The sequence below is a fragment of the Ursus arctos genome, unplaced genomic scaffold (genome assembly GCF_023065955.2).
Source record: "Ursus arctos isolate Adak ecotype North America unplaced genomic scaffold, UrsArc2.0 scaffold_26, whole genome shotgun sequence".
Lineage (NCBI taxonomy): Eukaryota > Metazoa > Chordata > Mammalia > Carnivora > Ursidae > Ursus > Ursus arctos.
In genome coordinates, this window is record NW_026622941.1 from 22,898,210 (window position 1) to 22,916,767 (window position 18,558).

At 38.9% G+C, this 18,558-nt stretch overlaps 1 protein-coding gene across 4 annotated transcripts in view; it reads right to left on the minus strand.

The window, feature by feature from the left end:
• Positions 1-3,492: 3,492 nt before the first annotated feature.
• The window catches only part of BCAT1 (branched chain amino acid transaminase 1), a 99,657-nt gene continuing 84,591 nt past the window's right edge, over positions 3,493-18,558 (minus strand). For all 4 annotated transcript variants that reach the window (XM_026502263.4, XM_057318817.1, XM_026502258.4 and 1 more), the window contains 2 exons: positions 16,953-17,027; positions 3,493-9,744 (listed from right to left, as the gene is read on the minus strand). In XM_026502263.4, coding sequence (XP_026358048.1) covers positions 9,703-9,744; positions 16,953-17,027 — 117 coding nt within the window. In that variant the 3' untranslated portion in view covers positions 3,493-9,702. The remainder of the gene's footprint in view (positions 9,745-16,952; positions 17,028-18,558) is intronic.

Below are 18,558 nucleotides of genomic sequence, written 5' to 3' on the forward strand. Positions count from 1 at the left end.
TGGGGCATTTGATGGCCCAACACTCAAATATTTCCCTCCCTGGTGTCTGACGTTTTCACTTGTGATAATCTGCCTTCATTTAGCTGGTTTGGGTTGTGCACCATTGCTTGTCCTGAAATTCTTACTTCCTCCTAAGTACTGTTCACAATTAGAGCAGGCTATTGTTGACGCCTCACGCGATTAACAATTTTCTCAATGCTAGGCGTGCCTTAGATACCTGAGTCAAAAGGGAATAATACAACACATGACTTTCTTTCTTAGAAGAAGAAACTTCTAGGGGTGACTGGGTGGCTCAGTCGGTTAAGTGTCAGACTTTGGCTCAGGTCATGGTCTCAGGGTCCTGGGATTGAGCCCTGTGTCCGAATCCCCAATGAGCAGGGAGTCTGCTTGTCCCTCTGCCCCTGCCCCCACTTGTGCTCTCTCTCACTCTCCCTCCCTCAAATAAATAAGTGAAAAAAAAAAAAGAGGAAACTCTAAGAATGTTATTTGTTTTTGTATTATTCGGGGTTCTGCAGAGGATCAGAACCAGTCTATATATAGAAACTATAGATGTATAATATGCAATATATATCATATATTTTGAGAGATACATCTCTCATGAGATGTTTATTTTAAGGAATTGACTCAAGCAATTGTGGGGTCTGGCAAGTCCAAAATCTGTAGGACAAGCTGTTAGGCAGAAAACTCAGGTGAGAGTCAATGTTCCAGTCTTGAATCAGGCTGGTGACTTGGGCACGGTTTCTATGTTGCAGTCTTAAGACTGGATTCCTTCTTCTTTGGGAAACCTATGTTTGCTTGTAAGGCCTTCAACTGGATGAGGCCCACCCACATGGTGGAGAGTAATCTACTTTACTCCAATTTTACCCATTTAGATGTTAATCACATCTAAAAAATACCTTCTGCACAGCAACTTCTAGGCTGGTGTTTGTCCAGATAACCAGGCAAAATAGCCTAGTCAAGGTGACAAAATTAACCATCGTAGTTGGATTCCTATAGAACATGGATCTAAACTTACATTTCTGAAAACTAAAACCATCTAAATACTTCTCAATTTTTCATCAATCATTGCTTGGTCTAGCCGTGGATTTTACCTCCAGGTTTGACTAGATCACACTTAACTAACCCTAAACAGCCTGGGAAAGTTAGATTATGCCACTTGTCCTGCGCCACTGGTCTGGATCTAGGGACTTTCACCACCTCCCCCAGGCACGGAGGGACCTGATCACTGCACCTTCTTTGTACATTTTTGTGAAGTATCTATTAGCTCCTCCCTGTCTTTGGGCTCACTCATTAGCTCACACTTTACACATGAACTGTCGTAAACTCTTTACAATATTAACTCATGAATCCTTATAACCCATGAAGCTGGTGCTGCTGTGATCTCCTTTTTTTTCATGAATTTAAGTAACTGGTTTAAAATCACAGGGTCAGTTGATGTCCCTTAACCATTCTCTTAATTATTGGGCAACCTGCATATTAATAAAGAGGTTTTGTTACCTCCAGCCATGGTTTGAAAGAAGCCAGAGATTAAAAGTATATACCACCTCCATTTACGATTGTATCATGAACATCAAGAAATGTTTACTAGATTGTAGCTCTCTTCAAAACAAATGCAGTTTAGGGGAACCTGGGTGGCTTATTGAGCGTCCAACTCTGGGCTTTGGCTCGGGTCATGATCCCAGGGTGCTGGGATCCAGCCTCGAGTCAGGCTCCATGCTCAGTGGGGAGTCTGCTTGAAGTTCTCTCTCCCTCTCCCCCTGCCCCCGCTCATGCTTTCTCTCTCAAAAAAATAAATCTTTAAAAATAAAACATAAATGCATTTTAATTGCCTCTTTTCAATTGAATCAGTTCAGTTTAAAAAATAGCTACACTGCATTTGGGGTACTTTCTGCCTGAATCTTATAACCCTAAAATTTTTTCACATGAATTACTCTCGTAGATTTTTCAAAAATCCTATTGATGTAGTGACCACGGAGACTTAAGTGACTTTGGAGAGAATGACCATGGGTTTCAGTCAACACTGTCCCTGTTGCATACAGATATGACTGGAAAATAAGCCCAGGGACTGTTCTATATACACTTAAAAAGCGTCCTCACTTGGCTATGGGTTTTCTGGTTATAAGAATGTGATCCTGCAAGTCATCACCACCATAAATAAAGTCAGGCTACGAGAGAACATCTCATCTAAAGCTAAGTTACCACGGTGGAGGGCGACGATGATATGCCATGCCATGGAATCAGATTCTTGATTTTAAAAATATGCTTACAATCAAACCGAATCAGCTTAGCAGAAAAATAATTATAAAGATTGAAAATTCCCTGTTCCTCCAAGCCTTTTTTTTTTTTTTTTTCTGGCTTGTTAGTAAACTGATGTAGAAGAGACACTTTCTCCCCTGAAGGAGACTGCTGTCTCAACTGATAAATCATATAAGTTCCAGTGAATGTATGTCATCACCCTCAGGAATGACAGCTCTATCTTTGTCACTCTTGTGGGATTTGAGCATTGATGCTGTTAGAGAACTTGACTAATAACCTTCACCTGGACCTTCCAAACTCTGCACAGAACTCCTTGACAAAGGCTAGTATTTTCACGGGTTGACAGGGTTGGAAGAAGAGGGTCACTGAACGCTTTGACACTTTTAAGTCAGTTTATAGTAACTCGATGAAAAACCTTAGGTTTTGCTGTACTTGGCAATCATTGGGACAGATCACAAGAAAATAAGTATACGCGACCTTCAGAACATATCTGGCGTCATTCTCCCAAATAATGTGCATATGAGGGCAGTTTATGCAAGGTCTGGTTTGACTAAAAGGACACATCATTGATGTTCTCTGAGTTTTGATGGAGTGCCTCTCACTTTGTATTTATAGTGTTAATTCTAAAGCTAGTTAGCCATCTACGGGTGTGTTGTATCAATGAGACAGACTCACTAGGACAGTGAATAGAAGCAGCAATCTATTCACCTTACTCTGCAAAATTTAAGAAAAAGCTAAGTTTTACTAAAGACAGATCCATACTCAGAGGAAAGGACAATTTTTTTTTAAAGATTTTATTTATTTATTTGACAGAGATAGAGACAGCCAGCGAGAGAGGGAACACAAGCAGGGGGAGTGGGGGAGGAAGAAGCAGGCTCATAGCGGAAGAGCCTGATATGGGGCTCGATCCCGTAATGCCGGGATCACGCCCTGAGCCGAAGGCAGACGCTTAACCACTGTGCCACCCAGGTGCCCCGGAAAGGACAATTCTTAAAAGCATTGTATTTGTATCCAAATGACTGAAAATAGGTCTATTTAGACTCTAATCCAGGTGTATGGTTTCGGGTCTCTCTGGTGTGCTCAATTCTTCTCCCACTCTCAATGTCATTTTGGTTTAAAAATACACTACAAATACATCCCATGACCAAAAGCCTTGGAACATCATGAAAATGGTAATTAAGCGTTATATTTCATGCATCCAGCGAATGACGGTTTCAAGACACTACACAAACAGGATTCTTTTAAGTTGTTTTATTGATGACAGAAACAAGTGTGTAAAGATTTGATGAGGAATCTGCAAACAATAAAGGATGTGTCTATTGCCAGCAAAATACAATTATTCCAGGTCCTTTAACACTACAAATACAGAGTTCTTTCACACCAGATGGTTCGTACGTGACAAAGACATTTTAGGAGGTTTAATTGTGCTTCTACAAAACCTTCAAAGAGTGAGGTAGTTTCCTTTACCCACGTCGTCCTCCGCATTTCCACTACACTTTCAATGAGCTTCAATCCTTTCACCTGTAAACAATTTTTCCAGAAGGCCAAGCCTTACTTACAAAGTGTTTCTTTCTTTCTACTTGATTTTTCTTAGAATTTCAAGAATTACTACCCAAGTAGAGAAATTTGAGACAATCAATGGCTGGGCTTTTTCATTGCAATGAGATTTAGATGCAAGAGAACACATTCTAAAAATTCCGGAGTTGAGCTGATATTCTCCTGTTTCTATCTGCAAACTCTGATTTAAAAACGACTTCCTCAAACTACTTATTTTCTCTCAGCCACCGTCATCAAGGAAGTGCGAATTCTTCCCAACGGTGGGTTAGGCTTTCTTTATTAGCTACTCGAGTCACTACACAACCATCATTCATCCTCAGAAGTCACCAGGGAAACATCTGCACAATTTATAGATACATACAGATTAGCTAGCTTATTTATGAGACTTCGTTCAAAATCTACTTGCAGCCATACACTTGAGAGAATTCCTGCACTCTTCAAAAACTCATCAATGAAGTAAAAATTGAGGCAGATATTTGCATTCCTGTGTTAACCCTGAGAATGACTTTGACGACCACCGTGAAACCAACTTCGGGAAACTGCAGCATGATTTTAGTTTAAAACTAAATGTCTATATTCAACTAATTTCCAAAACAGTTAACCTTCACCAAGGAAAAGGGGATGGTGGTAAATTGTATTTCTCAGGGGGGCGGGGGGCAAAAGTCACAATCTACTCCTTGTCACCTATTTTTTTCAGCCTCAAGAAGCTTCACAAATCTTAAGTGGTTGAAGAAATGACACAGATCTTACAGACTATTGCAATTATAAAATAAAGTCTTACCTAAATTTGTAGTAATGTGGTTTCCATGTAACAAGACCATCAGATTATTACCTCAAGACCAAGGCTGAATTCTAATGTCTGATGAACTGGCCACTCTATTATCCCCTTCCTAACTGGCACGATTTGTATTTGGCACCCATGTTGAAAGCGGAAGGTGCCTATGGCTGGCAGGGTAAGAAAAAGGCTTCTCTGGACAACACAGAAGTATGATTCCCCCCCTCCCTCTATTCCTTCCTGTACCTTCAGTGGTTGTTCTTCTGACATCTCTAATTAAAAGTTTCTTTCCCCATAATTTAATAATGGGCAACAAGGAACCTAGCCATTGCGAAGTGGATGTGCAGAGAAATCTGTCAATGAAACTGTATTTCGACTCGTTCTCATGCCACAGCTTATCGTCAATTCCTACCTGTCCCAACAGTGGATTCTCCAAGCCGAACATTATGCAGCTCAAGTTTCAGGCGCTATTAATAGGGTCTACAGTGGTATGAAAGATACAGCTCCAGACAGAATACGAGTACTTAAGACTTCAGTCATTGTAACCGGCAGATTTTAAAGGCTGCTTCATTTCTAATACTGAATCTCATGCCTTTACCATTCACAAAAGCAAATATATCTACTTATATCGGATCCCAGGGAATTATTTACCCACAAATGCTATTATATCTTGTTGATCTTTTTTAAAATCAAGTCCCCCAAATTAATATCTGAGAAGTCTTGTCATAAAGTATGTATGCTGAGGAGAAAAATCACTTTCTTGTACCTTTAAATTTTTTAAAGTGTTTTGGCAATGATGAATAGGATAATCCTGTTGCAATACTCTAAATGGCCTTTCTTTTAAAACCTCAAACCATGAAAAATCGTTGTTATATTAGTCTTCCGCCTATGATTTTCTGAGTAGCTAGATCCATCATTTTCAAGCTAACACTCTAAACAGTTTGGTTCATAATGGATATTTTCCAGAAAAACACACCCTAGGAACATTTTATTTCAGTAATACCTGACTTTGAGTTTAAGATCAGCAAAGATGATGTGATTTAAGGTGATCTTTTGTTAGATGAACCATGACAAGTTAACATTGCTCCAAAGAAGGTAGTTAACAAATGTACTAGGTAGGTCGGCAGTAAGCGGTAAACCAAGAGGGAATTCACGTCACACAGACTGTGGCTGAATAACCTCTCAAAACTACCACCACTGAGCAGTTTTGCACTAGAGGGAAGGAAGGAATGAAAAAAGGGACCAATTTCCTTAGAAAAAATGAGATGAAAATGTTGTGATTTCTTGATAAGAGATATGTTCTGGCTGTCATCTCCTTACTATCTAACTGCATTATTTCTTTTTTTATCTAAGAATTTGGTTAAGTAGTAGAGTACCAACTCCATGAATATAATGTCTATGTACTATTTATTTTCTAAAACTAACTTCTCAATCTCTACTGCTAGTTATGTTAGATACAAATTTGTGGGTACTCAACAGCTATCAAATTAATTGATCGAATGAACTATAATCTTTATGACCTTTGTCAGAGGTAATGCTTATTGAAAAGCTGGTACTCTTTGTCTCCTTTGGGGGGAGATATCTGGAGAACCGGTGAACGAATCCTGCTTGTGGTAAAACAGAGTGACAGGTGTTGTGACGTGTCCACTAAAACTATTTGTGAGCATTACTACTTATAACTTAAGTTTCTGCGTATCCACATAAGAAGAAATCCACATTACAAAGACTTCTTTGCTCCTATTTCGCATCAGAACATGAAATAGGGGATCCTTACCATGTTTCTCTAACCCCAAAGCCCTTTGCTTTAGTCCATCTGATGAATACTGATTGCCCGAAGTATTTTAGAAAAGATACAGTGAACAAGTGTGGTCATTTTCTGCTTACGATAAACGCATTTTCCCAATCGTAACGGTAAACCAAACATAGACTTTTAAATGGGAACTTTTCAAGGAAAAAGAACACAGTGACCGGGCGCTGAGTGGGAATGGGGAGAATAATAAACTTATTCTGGCAGCTGATCCTGTAGCACAAGTCCCCTAAAGTGGAGGGGGCTGATTCTACCACCTTAATAAAAAGGCTCCTACGATCCTTTTGACCAAGATACGCTCATTAATTGCCACAGTGCTCAAGAGCGCTGACGTGAGGAAAGCAAGAGCCCGTTTAGGTACAATTACATCGAGCAGTGAAACAGACACAATGAGGAATTTTAACCTACGGCGTCTAACGTAAGGCTCCCCCTAACTCCAGGAGCACAAATGCCACCTGTCCCGGAGGTGGTGGTGCACTGCGCTTTCTTGCTGCTACCGGCTGTGACCTTTTTTTTTTTTCCCCTTCTGGTAATATTCTGAGAAAAGAAGAGAGGGTGTGCACCAAGTGGGAAAAAAACGATGATTCCCTAACAAGTTTTCTCTTTCCCTTTCCCTCTTCCTTTGTACTTTCAAAAGCAAAGGTAAAAACAGGTATTAGTGTATTCATTCGTGCCAGTTGCAGGTGCTGGAGAGCAGTCTGCTCAGCCCTCCAGCTGATGCTTCTTTGGGTGCATCGGGATTGGAATCCTTAAAAAATGACTATAACCAAGAAACTTCCTAATTGCAAATATATTTAGGAAATGCCCAAGTTTTGTTTATGTCTGAACGCTTCATTTTAAAATCGTGGTTTCTCCCCACGTGTTTCGGAAAACGCTGACAGACTTGGTCTGAAATGTAATAACTGAAAAAAAGTGGGAGGAAGAGAACATGCAAAATAAGTTAATCATTATCATTCTAAGTGCCACCAGTTCTGTTTATATTCATGCACATGTGAATTGTTGAATCTCATTTGATCAACCCAATTAAACATTAAATAATTGCAGCCAATTATGCAAATATCAGCAACAATATTAATTTGTTGATCTTTTTGAGCAGATTAGCCTCACATGTTCCTAATGCTAGACTATCTTACTCCATAAATGATCAATTAGTGTTAGGATAACTAAGTCTTGAAGAATGGATAATTGCCTAGTTATAATGTGTCACTCTTGCTGTATTAATCCACTGCAATTAAACAAATAGTGCACAAGGAAAAAAGATGTGCAGATGTTCCTTTTAAATCTATTTAACAAGTTAGTGTCAAGGTCAATTTTCTGTCTTATTACCTAAAAGAGAATGGCAGATTGTGTTCTCTGTTTTAGGAGACCTCCAGTTTTTTAAAATGTATATCCTTAGTTTTCACTCCATCTGGGAGAGAGGGCTTAAAATCCTCTTAAGGTTTGATGAAAGAAATCAGAGAGACATAATGTCAAGACATATTGTTCTCTAACTTCTAGAACGGACATGTGTTGCCACACTCAATTTAGAGAGGCAATGTATAAAATGTATTTATGGCAAACAAAGGATTTCTGTTTCTCACAGAAATGTGAGTCTAGTTATTAAGTGCTACTTGACAGGTTAGAATTACCTTTAAGTCTCTTCTAGACGACTCTATTAAAAACGAGGTCACAGGATTTGGTCAAGGCAAAGAATACTACTTGATGAATGTGTGTGGAGGCCAGTTAAAGCACTTGAGCCCTGGAAAGAAAAGACTCTTCCAAGACTTCAGATCACCAATTAAAAGCCCCCTAAAAGATATTTTTACTATTCCTTTTCATCTTATACTTCCCTAATTTTCATTTTACCATTCCTATCTAAAAGGACCCTATGGCCAAAAGTCTTGAAAAAGAATCAAAGCCCCATTTGCTATGTGCTGCTAAATGCCTTAAGGAAATTTTTCTAACACATCAAACTTTTAGAAATGTTTTTCCCTTGCTCTGAAAAGAGAATGAAATATGGTCAGCAAGATGAAAGTTATTAGAACTGAGGGAAACCGAAATATAAAGTCTCAGAGTTGACCTTCCAAGGGTAAATGTTTTCTAGCAAGATCTGACTTTCCCCTAGATAAACCAGGATTTGATTTTAACTCACCGCTCCTAAATGAGGAAAATAACATCTAGAATTGCTCTCCCTCCCCTAACCATGTGATCACCCAATCCCCATTCAACAGAAATGAACACTTATAAAAGCAAAGTATATACCTCTTTGCTTTCTACCAAAAAGCTAGATATGAGGATTTATTTTGTATTTAACACTTAACAAATGTCATTTCCATTTGGTTGGTGTGATATCACAACCTCGCTAGAGCTGTTATTTCAATTCCAAGACAGTCTTCAAATACAAAATAATCCCTCCAGCAAGTTATGTCTTTGAGTATCTCTAATGACTTAGCAGTCCCTGGAAAATAAAGACAGTATGAGGTACATGTGCACAACAACAGAATCAACCACGAATTCTAATAAAGAGGTTTCATAATATAGAAACAAAGCTGGTACACTTCTATAGAAGCTAAATGTTCATTCATTACTTAATGAGTATCTATTACGTGCCAGGCAGGGGACTACAAAGATCTCTAAGGCACAAGACCCTCAGTCTTGTATCGGAGCCTGACAAACAGCCAACTACAATACAATGCAGAAAGAACAATGGTGGAAATGTGCACAGGTCTTGCTGATGTGCAAGGAGAACTTGGAGCAGACTGTGACATCAGGAGGAAGGGGAGAGATTTACCTTAAGATGGACACAGTGCGGGGGCCTGCAAAAAAAAAAAAGGGGGGGGGGAAGGGAAGGGAAGGAGACCAATTTTTGAAGTCTTAATGATAAGAAACCAAAACAAAACCCAACCATTTTCTGAAGATGATGATACATCACAGGAAATGTTACCTATGAAATTTACTCAGATCAGTTTTCAAACACAAACTCATTTGGTTGAGGAGAACATAATTTATGCTAAGGAATAAACAAACACTTCTGTATCTGAGTAAAGTAATAAGGGAGGCACTAAGATTATTGAGGAAAATTCTATGCTCTATGGCTTACACGATCATCTTTCCAAGAGAAGGTAAAGTAAGCTTCTACTACCAAGTTTACAAAAGACCACTTGATTGCAATTCATTTTCTCCGGTGTGAGGAAACAATGACCCCGGTAACACCGATAATACAAACGACATTATGCACAACTAAAAACAGGTAGCTAAAGAAATCTATCGTAATTCAACTGCAATGGTCAGTCTCCGCAGCACACAGATGATAGCCTGTATTTTCCATTCAGGACACTATGATTGTCCAGTTGCTCTCTTCTCTTCCGTACTACAACAAAAAAGCAAGAAAACATGCGTAAGTGTAAAAGCTAACAGTGCAGGGATCGCTTATAAACTCAGTAATACAACCGACATTGTACAAAAAGTATGCTCCTGCTTTGAATATTAAGAGCATATTCACATTAAAAATAGGATTAGAGAGAAACAATCAAATACCTGGAAAGAATCACAAATTTTCTAATTATAGTTGGCACAGGTCTCAAAGTAACGCCTTTTTATTACCATTCCGTATTTAGCTTCTGCTGTCCACATAAAGTATCTGAGTGAAATTTAATTATTGTCTTCTTTACTCTAAAAAAGTGATGTTCAAAGTCTATCCCCCAGGTCAGGAGCACCAGCAGCACCAGGCAACCTGTCTGACACGCAAGTTCTCCAGCCCTATCTCAGACTTCACTGAATCAGAAAAGTCCGGGCGTGGGTCTCGGCAACCATGCTTCAGCCAACACTGCCAGGGGATTCTGACCTTAGTGTCACTGCTCTAAAAGCTCCCTTCTCAAGAGTGTTTTGTGTTTGTGGACAAAAATATTAAATGGACAAGGCCTGTGGCTCTGAACAGCAGCTCTGTCTTCTAAATTACAGTTGTTCCTGTTATGTTAGCATCCCGATTCTTCTCACTCCTTCAAAGTCATGGAACTACATTATAACCAGAATTTGGTTATTTGCATCAACAAGTAATTTGCTCTCACAAACCGGAATTTTCACAATTAAAACTGAATTAAATGAAGATATTCCAGATGTCAGAAGCAGAAAGCTAGTTCTGATTCATTTGTTCATTCATACATTCATTCATTCATTCCAACAAACACCGTTGTGTGTAAATGAGCTCCCACTCTTTGAGCAAGTACTGCAGGCTAATGCCATGGTGCCAAGAGCTTTACAGACTTATTACTAAATTGATCCCCATGGTAACCCCAGATAGTAAGTGCCATTATCAATCTCATTTTATGGATGAGAAAACTATATTAGGGAGATTAAAAAGCCTACCCAGGCGGTTAGTAAAGAGTAGAGCCTAGACTCTAGCCAAAGGTCTCTCTCACACCAAATTAACATGTTCTTGGCTACTATCCAGAATTCCCGCCACACGTTCACATAGCCATGTGTGTGGAGACAGACTTGGAACATATCTTCCCTACCACCTTTGTCTGCCACCACGTGCTTGCCTAAATCACTCAGATGATGTCTTCTTTTCACATGAACTGGCCTTTCAGTTCTAATGTAACTTCAGCTGAAATTCATACCAAACACTAGACGTTCTGAATTGGAAAGAACTTTAATGGTTATCTAAAATGCAGGGGATTCGGGGCACCTGGCTCAGTCGGTAGAGCAAGTGACTCTTGATCTTGGTGTCATAAGTTCGAGCCCCATGTTGGTTGCAGAGATAATGTGAAAGTAAAACCTTTAAAAATAAATAAATAAAATGCAGGGGGATGAGTCAAATAAGTGGGGCTCTGGATTTTTACTTTAGAAAAATTCCACTTTGATCGGTTTTGTATGTTAGGATTCCAGGGAAGATTTATTTTGTAGAAAGTTCTGCTGCTTAAAAATCAAGGGTGGGGGCGCCTGGGTGGCTCAGTCAGTTAAGCGTCTGACTCCTATTTCGGCTGAGGTCATGATCTCAGGGTTGTGGGATCGAGCCTCCCATCAGGCTCTATGCTCAGTGTGGGAGTCTCGTATCCCTCTCCCTCTGCTCCTCCCCTGCTCACACTCACACTCTTCTCTCTCTCTCATAAATAAATAAAAATAAAATCTTAAAAAAAAATCAAGTGTGAAGAGCAATAAACTTTTAAGCCAAGCTTCTCATTTTACATATAAGGACATTAAGGCTCTAGAAAACTCTTAGTCCTAAGCCCTCGGCTCTTACTTCTGTTTGATGCTATTTCTCCTATGTTACATTGTCCATGTGCTGTGTTCCTCTTAAGGAGCTTTAAGACCTCAGAGAGCAGAATCTATCAAATTGGTAAAAAAAAAAAACAGAAGCCAAGAATGGGTCTACTTACAACCTTCTGGTTTACAGGAAAAGGAGAATGAAGGAAGCCCAATGACTGTAAGTGACTTGCTGAGTCCTTATCAGAAAGAGTTGTCTAAAGAGCGTGGCTTCCCACTATTAACTGTTGATTCACGATGAACGCTGGATAAGACATTCCCAAATTCTGTTTATGTATGGTGCCAACATGACTTAAGCTAAGATCAAAATACGTGTTTTATTTCTTGTACTTGGATTCCCATTAATACATTAGACACTTATGCCATTAATCACAATTGAGCGTCACCATATTGACATTTCAGCAGATCTACATTATTGTGATTCATGACCACCGTAATTTCATCTTGAATCTCATCAGTTGAAGTAAATTTGCTTCCAATTAGTTGTTTTAGTTTTACAAATGGTCAAAAATCAATTCTGGTTACAATGACAGTCACGGGCCATATCACTCTAAGAGCCTGCATAATATATATAAGGATTTATCCCTCGCATCCTGTAATTTATGCTTTTATGTAAAATTATAGCATTCTGAGGTGCATCCGAGAGATGCGATCATACAGGTAATGTATTATACCTACACCTAGGCAGTTAGCCATCAAACCTTTCGTGTGGATGATAGGTAATTCGATTTAATTTTTCAAGGCAAAATAATTCAAAGGCAGAGATGACAGATTCTAGTAGAGAAAGAAATTATCTTCTTTCCTCAGAAGTAGGTGTCCAGAGAAGGAGGGGAAAGAACACATGTCTGCTGTGTGAGACTGTCATTATCCCATCGTCAGGGTGACTACAAAACCACAGCAGAAGGCCCACACCTTCAGCATTTGGCAGGTCTTCTCTAAGTCACGCTGACTTGACTTTGTTCGCTGGAACTGAAGACGAAGCGAAAGCAACGTGGCAAGTCAGACTGAGCCTGTGGGGTGATACTCTGAGCCTGACAGTGTGAGGTGCAGGAACTGTACCTTTCATGAATTCCAGGAAGAACACTACACCAAAAGACGACTAATGACAAGTTCATTACTTCACATTCAATGCACATATGGCAAATGATTTTACATGGCCTTTGCTAAAATGCCTTGTACCTTCAGCAGAAAGATCTTAGCACATAAAGGGTCATCTATGTGTCATGCACTTACTCTCCATGAGGCCAATCAAAATATCATCAGTGCTGCCCACCAGGTAACAATCTGCTATTCTTGTTCTAAATCCTATTCAATGGCCTGCAAAGCTCTGTAACCCTGTAACGTGGAGAAGTGTGTATTAGGAAACAGGAGGGGCTGGCAAGCTGGTCAAGAGACGGAGTCATCCAGGCAATCTGCAATGCTCACTTAGTGTGCACACAAAGAGAAGGGTAACTCAGGACATTAGCAGGGGAACGTGGTGGCGCTCTTTAACTTAGGTAACTAAAACCCATCAAGCTGGTCCACTGAAAACAAGAAAAAGGCAAGACCATTAATGGTCATTTATTCTCACAAAGCTGTAGTTGTGAGTGGGGAAAACAGATTCTTGAAAGAAATTCCACCTGGGGGCCTGCGATCAATACAGATCCCCCTCCTGTCTCACTGGGCTTCCCTTCTCCTAACCTACTTAAGACCTCTCATGTCCTTGCAATCACTTCCTGCTTCCTAAAACTTCAACAGCAGCTCTGCTAGTTACACAAACATACTGTCCTGATATCTGAGACCTGGATTCCAGCTTTTATCTGACCCTGAGAGCAATCTTGGTATGTGTATTTCACTTTCTTTAAAAGTGAAAAATCAGATCCTCTGAAAGTTTTCTTGAAAAGGAATTCAGCATTATTCAAGAGCTTCCTCCCACCTCTCCTCAGCTCGTGTTAACACACAAGAGCAACACGTTTTTGTTCTTCAGTATTTGTCTGGTGTATCACCCACTTATTCATTCCTTTGTTCATTTATGCAAGAAACATCACCGAGCAGGTACCGTAGCCCAGGCCCCGCACTGAATATTGGGGTTACGAGAAGGAAGTAAAATAATCCTTACATTCAAACGACCCTGGAACAAAGACAAGTGTGTGACTAATTAAATATAATTTAAAGGCCATATGTGATCATTCCAGGTGCTATGGAAGTTGGAGGAAGAACTAGTATTTGAATGAATGAATAGGTGTTTATACTGGGGAAAGGGATGTTGTTCCAAAGAGATTTTAAAGGTTCTTCAAGGAGATGTGCCTTGAAGGACAACCAGTAACTTCTCACGTGGGCAAACCGTAGAAGGTACAGAAAGGCAGGAAGAAGCAGCAGAGAGCAGAGAATACTAGAGAACAGAGAAGACCCCAAATGGCAGGCACATAGGTGAGTACGATGGTGAGTAAATAGATTAGCGAAGAGGCATGGGAGAGAAAAGAAATATTGGCAATATGGCTAATGTTCTCCAAGTTTAAGTTTGGTTAAGTAACATGAAAGTAGTTTTGTTTGTTGCTTTAAAAAAAAAAAACCAGACTGTCATTTGAAATGCTCCTCTCCTAAGAGGTATTTGTAGGGCAATCTAAAACCCATGGAATTATATGGAAAATTAGCCAAATGGAATGAATGCTTAACCCCAGAGGTTCTTACTCAGATACAGAAATACACAAGTTAAATGAGAAGTAAATCTGTGGTTAAGAAGGAATTTCCCCCCTAGGTCACAGTGGCAAGAATCTGGAGGGTTTTTTGGTGGTTGTCTCTCTCCTCTTCTTCAATTTACCAGAGCACTTCGTAGGAAATATCCATGTTTCCACGCAATGTCAAAGAGATCAAACATAAAACATGGTGCAATCCTATGCTCTTCTCCTCAATAATCACTTCAGTTATTTTTCTTGGAGAGAAACAGACACCCGTAGCTTCACTGACAGCACCAATTCGCCATCTTGTAAGAGAATAATTTAGAAACTTTAGGTTCCAGGCCCACAGGCATAAAATAATGGAAAAAGGATGTGGTCTTAGATTCTGAATGGATGGTCCTTTGTTACTTAACAATTTGGAGGAGAGATGGTCCTTCTGGTTTGTGGTTTAATTCAGAATCATCGTATTATTTCATGTATCCTGTGACTATCCCTTTGTTTTCTTGTTCCTAGGGAGCTCTGAATGTATCAATTTTCAGTGTTACTACCATTATACTTTACTACCTAGCATAAAAAGAGAAATTATTAATTTCTTCTGAGCCACAAGCACTATAGAGAATATATACAGGTAAGAGGAAAACGTTGTTTCTTCTCATTCTCTGCTTCATATATATCTTTTATTTTTGAACATATTCATGTGGTCTCACATTTAAGTTGAATATTTATTTTGTCTTTCTATAGCTTTGACATTTCTAATTTTTTTTATCCCTTTTATCACTATTACATCACCAGGACCTAGAATAGCCTCTTGCATACTGTTTGTGCTCAATACACATATTTATTGAATGGATTAGTCAAAAACATTCACTTCAGTCCTAATCTTACTTTAAAAATGCTCTGAGAACTTTTGTAATGGCTTGCTATCTTGCCTCAAAAATATGTCTTTGGGCTTCTCTCTTACTTATACGTCAGGGTTCTGATGCATGGATTTTGTCACTATCGCACTGGGGATGACACACATTTCTGCTTTTGCCTGCCCTAGCCAAAGCTTCATGATTCTGTCCGTCAAACAGCTCCACTTAGATCTTTCTTCCAATTCCAATTTAATGCAGTTTGATTTTCCCCTCAGCCTAGTTGACTTTTCCTTTTCTTCTAATCCATTACAACCAAATCAAATTAAGTGTAAATTTTCTTATTTCATATAATCTCCAAGAGGTGACTCTGAAATCTCTTGTTTTCTGTATTAACTTCAATTGAATGAAACCTTCTCTTTTTGTACAACTTGTTCCAGAAATTTTTCCAAAGGGATCTTTTCTTATCACCATAACGACACTCTCCCCCTTGTTAAAAATCTTTCAACTTCTGTTGTGGTTAAAGGGTTTCATAATCTAGCCAATTATATATTTTTGTTCTATTTACATTTTTTATTTGACCAAAACACTTATAACTTATTACTTTCATCAGATTTACTCAGACAACTGTAAAAAAAAAAATTCAGATAACTAAAACATCCAAATATTTTTCATTAAATTTTTATTTAATTTCTTCCAAATTGTTTCTTTGTACAAAAGTAGAAAACAACTCAGTAAATTATATGTCTCCAGTATTAAGAAATTCCTTTATGTCGTTTATGGAAGATTCTTTTATAGAAAGCCTTTACTGAAGAGGGGAAGAGTTACAGTTCATTGACTCAAAAACCACAATCATTCTTACCGTTTAATATTATTAACTTTGTATAACTGTTGCTGAGTAAGTCTTCCCAAAACATCATTTTTACCCTAGGACTTCAGTCCTAGGGGCCTGGAGGGCCTACTGCTTTGCCAACCAACTTTTCTAGCTTGGAGACCTGGCACTGTCAGCTGTCACCTAAACTATCAAACTTTATTTCACATTTCAGTATGAATCTTAGCTTCCCTTGGCTATGTTCAATGACTGGCAATGATGATATGTGGGCTCAACAAAAACATCCAACAACTTGTGAGGGGTTTGCAAATACAGAACAATCTCTTTTATATGACCAGCATTCATTACCTGGTACTTGATATGCGTGCCTAGAAACCTGCTTAACTGCCCAATGAGACACTATGTAAACTGCTGCTCAGGAAAACATAAGCGGAACAAGGTTAACAGTATAAAAAAAAAAAAAAAAAAGGTACACACACTCTTTGACCCAACAGTTACAACCTCATGAACTTATCCTAAGGAAATAATCAAAGATTGCATTGTGCGTAACAGTTAAAAAAATGCTAAACAGCATAAATGTTCAATAATAATATCTCTTTAAAAGTTGTGGTGCACCCATATAATGGAATTCAATTATATGGAACTGAGAAATTGATTGATATGAAAAAGCAAATGATTTAGCAGATTAAAAAAAAGCAGGTAACAAATCATATACGACCCTGTTTTGTTAGAAAAATCATCTAAAAGTATATAAACACAAAATACTGAAAGTTGAGACATCAAAAATTAACAGTGTAGTTATATCTCAGCATTGGAATCACAGGTAATAGCTTTCTTCTGTGCTTTATTCTACAAATTTAATTTGTTAACCTCAAATGGCAGTGTTTACTACTCTCTTCTCTCCACTGGAATATGATTTGGCTTTAAGCTCTGATTGAAATAAGATGACACTTTAAAAGAAAGAAGCCCTTACCTGAATATCAGTCAATTTGTCCAAGATCCGACTTGCAAGCTTCGGACCATTCTCCATAGTTGGGATGTGTATAGTCTACGAAAGAAAACCACATGCAGTGTAATTGCAGGAGATCCACGGAGTCGGCGACAGTAAGACAGACACTCAGCAACGCCAATGAGATAAGGAATGGCAGGACGATGACCTCATGACGCACGCCAGCTCCTTATGCCAAAGACTCTTTTCTGTTCTGAATTTGAATAAAAACAAACGAGCCAACGACAGGTTGTTTCTTGTTCACCAACTGATTTTTAGGGCACGACTGGTTTCTATGACAGTCTTCAGGCTGATAGGAGGAACCAAAGAGAAGCCAGGAGAACCTAAAATAGCAGCGAGACATAAAGAATCCTACTGCTTTCAGGATTCTGCAAATCTACGGGATGAATGATTGGCCTCCTTGCCTAACCCTTCTGCAGGGAATGAACTCGAAAACATTTTGGCACAGGTAAAGCAAGTCATTGCAGGAACATAAATTAAAGCAAATCTATGGCTTCACAAAAGGGGCCTCTAAACCCCCACCACGCTGGATAGCATGGGTACACTGGGCACCTAGAGTTTTCATGCCCTAATTTACATTTGCGTCATGCCCATTCCTGCCTCACTGGCTTGCAGGCTTTTGACAGCCTGATTTGAGCACATATAGCCCATGCTGTCACCTTTCTCCTTACACTCTTTAGGTTAACAGGATAATGAGATGTACCTGTTAAATCTGAATGCCCTGTGAAACAAGACTATTAAAAATGCATTGGACTGAATCAACTTCTTATTTCTAGAGGTAAAATAATTGGACTTAAAAAAAAAATCAGACTTAATGGCAGCTTTAGTTCATTAAAAAAGTGGGCCAATAATGCATTTACCTAGATACTACCACAATAAAATGCAAAACAGTAGCTTTATAATCAGTATAAGTATTGATAAATAATAATTTAATTCTTCTCCCTCGAAACAATCAATCTGTAGATAGAATCATGTCAAAAGCCATTCCTTACAATCAAGTTTGAAAATTTCAAGCAATGAGGCAGCCACCATTAAAATCAGAAAGGAAATCACTGAGGAAAAATAATGATGTTCAATTAAAAAACCAATCAAATTTGTATTAATATGATTAATTAAGCCAATTTTCACCTTGTAAGAATAATAACCACATGCCTTGAAGCTATAAAGTTAGACGATGATGTTAAATATTGGAGTTTGGGGCACCTGGATGGCTCAGTTGGTTAAGAATCTGCCTTTGGCTCAGGTCATGATCCTGGAGGCCCAGGATCAAGCCCCACACTGGGTTCCCTGTTCAGCAGGCAGTCTGCTTCTCGCTCTGCCCCTCAGCCTGCTTGTGTTCTCTCACTCTCTCTCTCAAATAAATAAATAAAATCTTAAATAAATAAATAAATATTGGAGCTTTGTCATAAAGGGGAGCCCCCCCCCAAAACACCCAAACCAAACTAAAACAAAGAATCAAACAAACAAAAAAAACCACCCACAACCCCTTCCCCTCAACAAGAATGGAAACACAGCACACAAAATCAGACTAATTTACTGGCAGGGGAAAATTTCTTCCAACCAAATGACT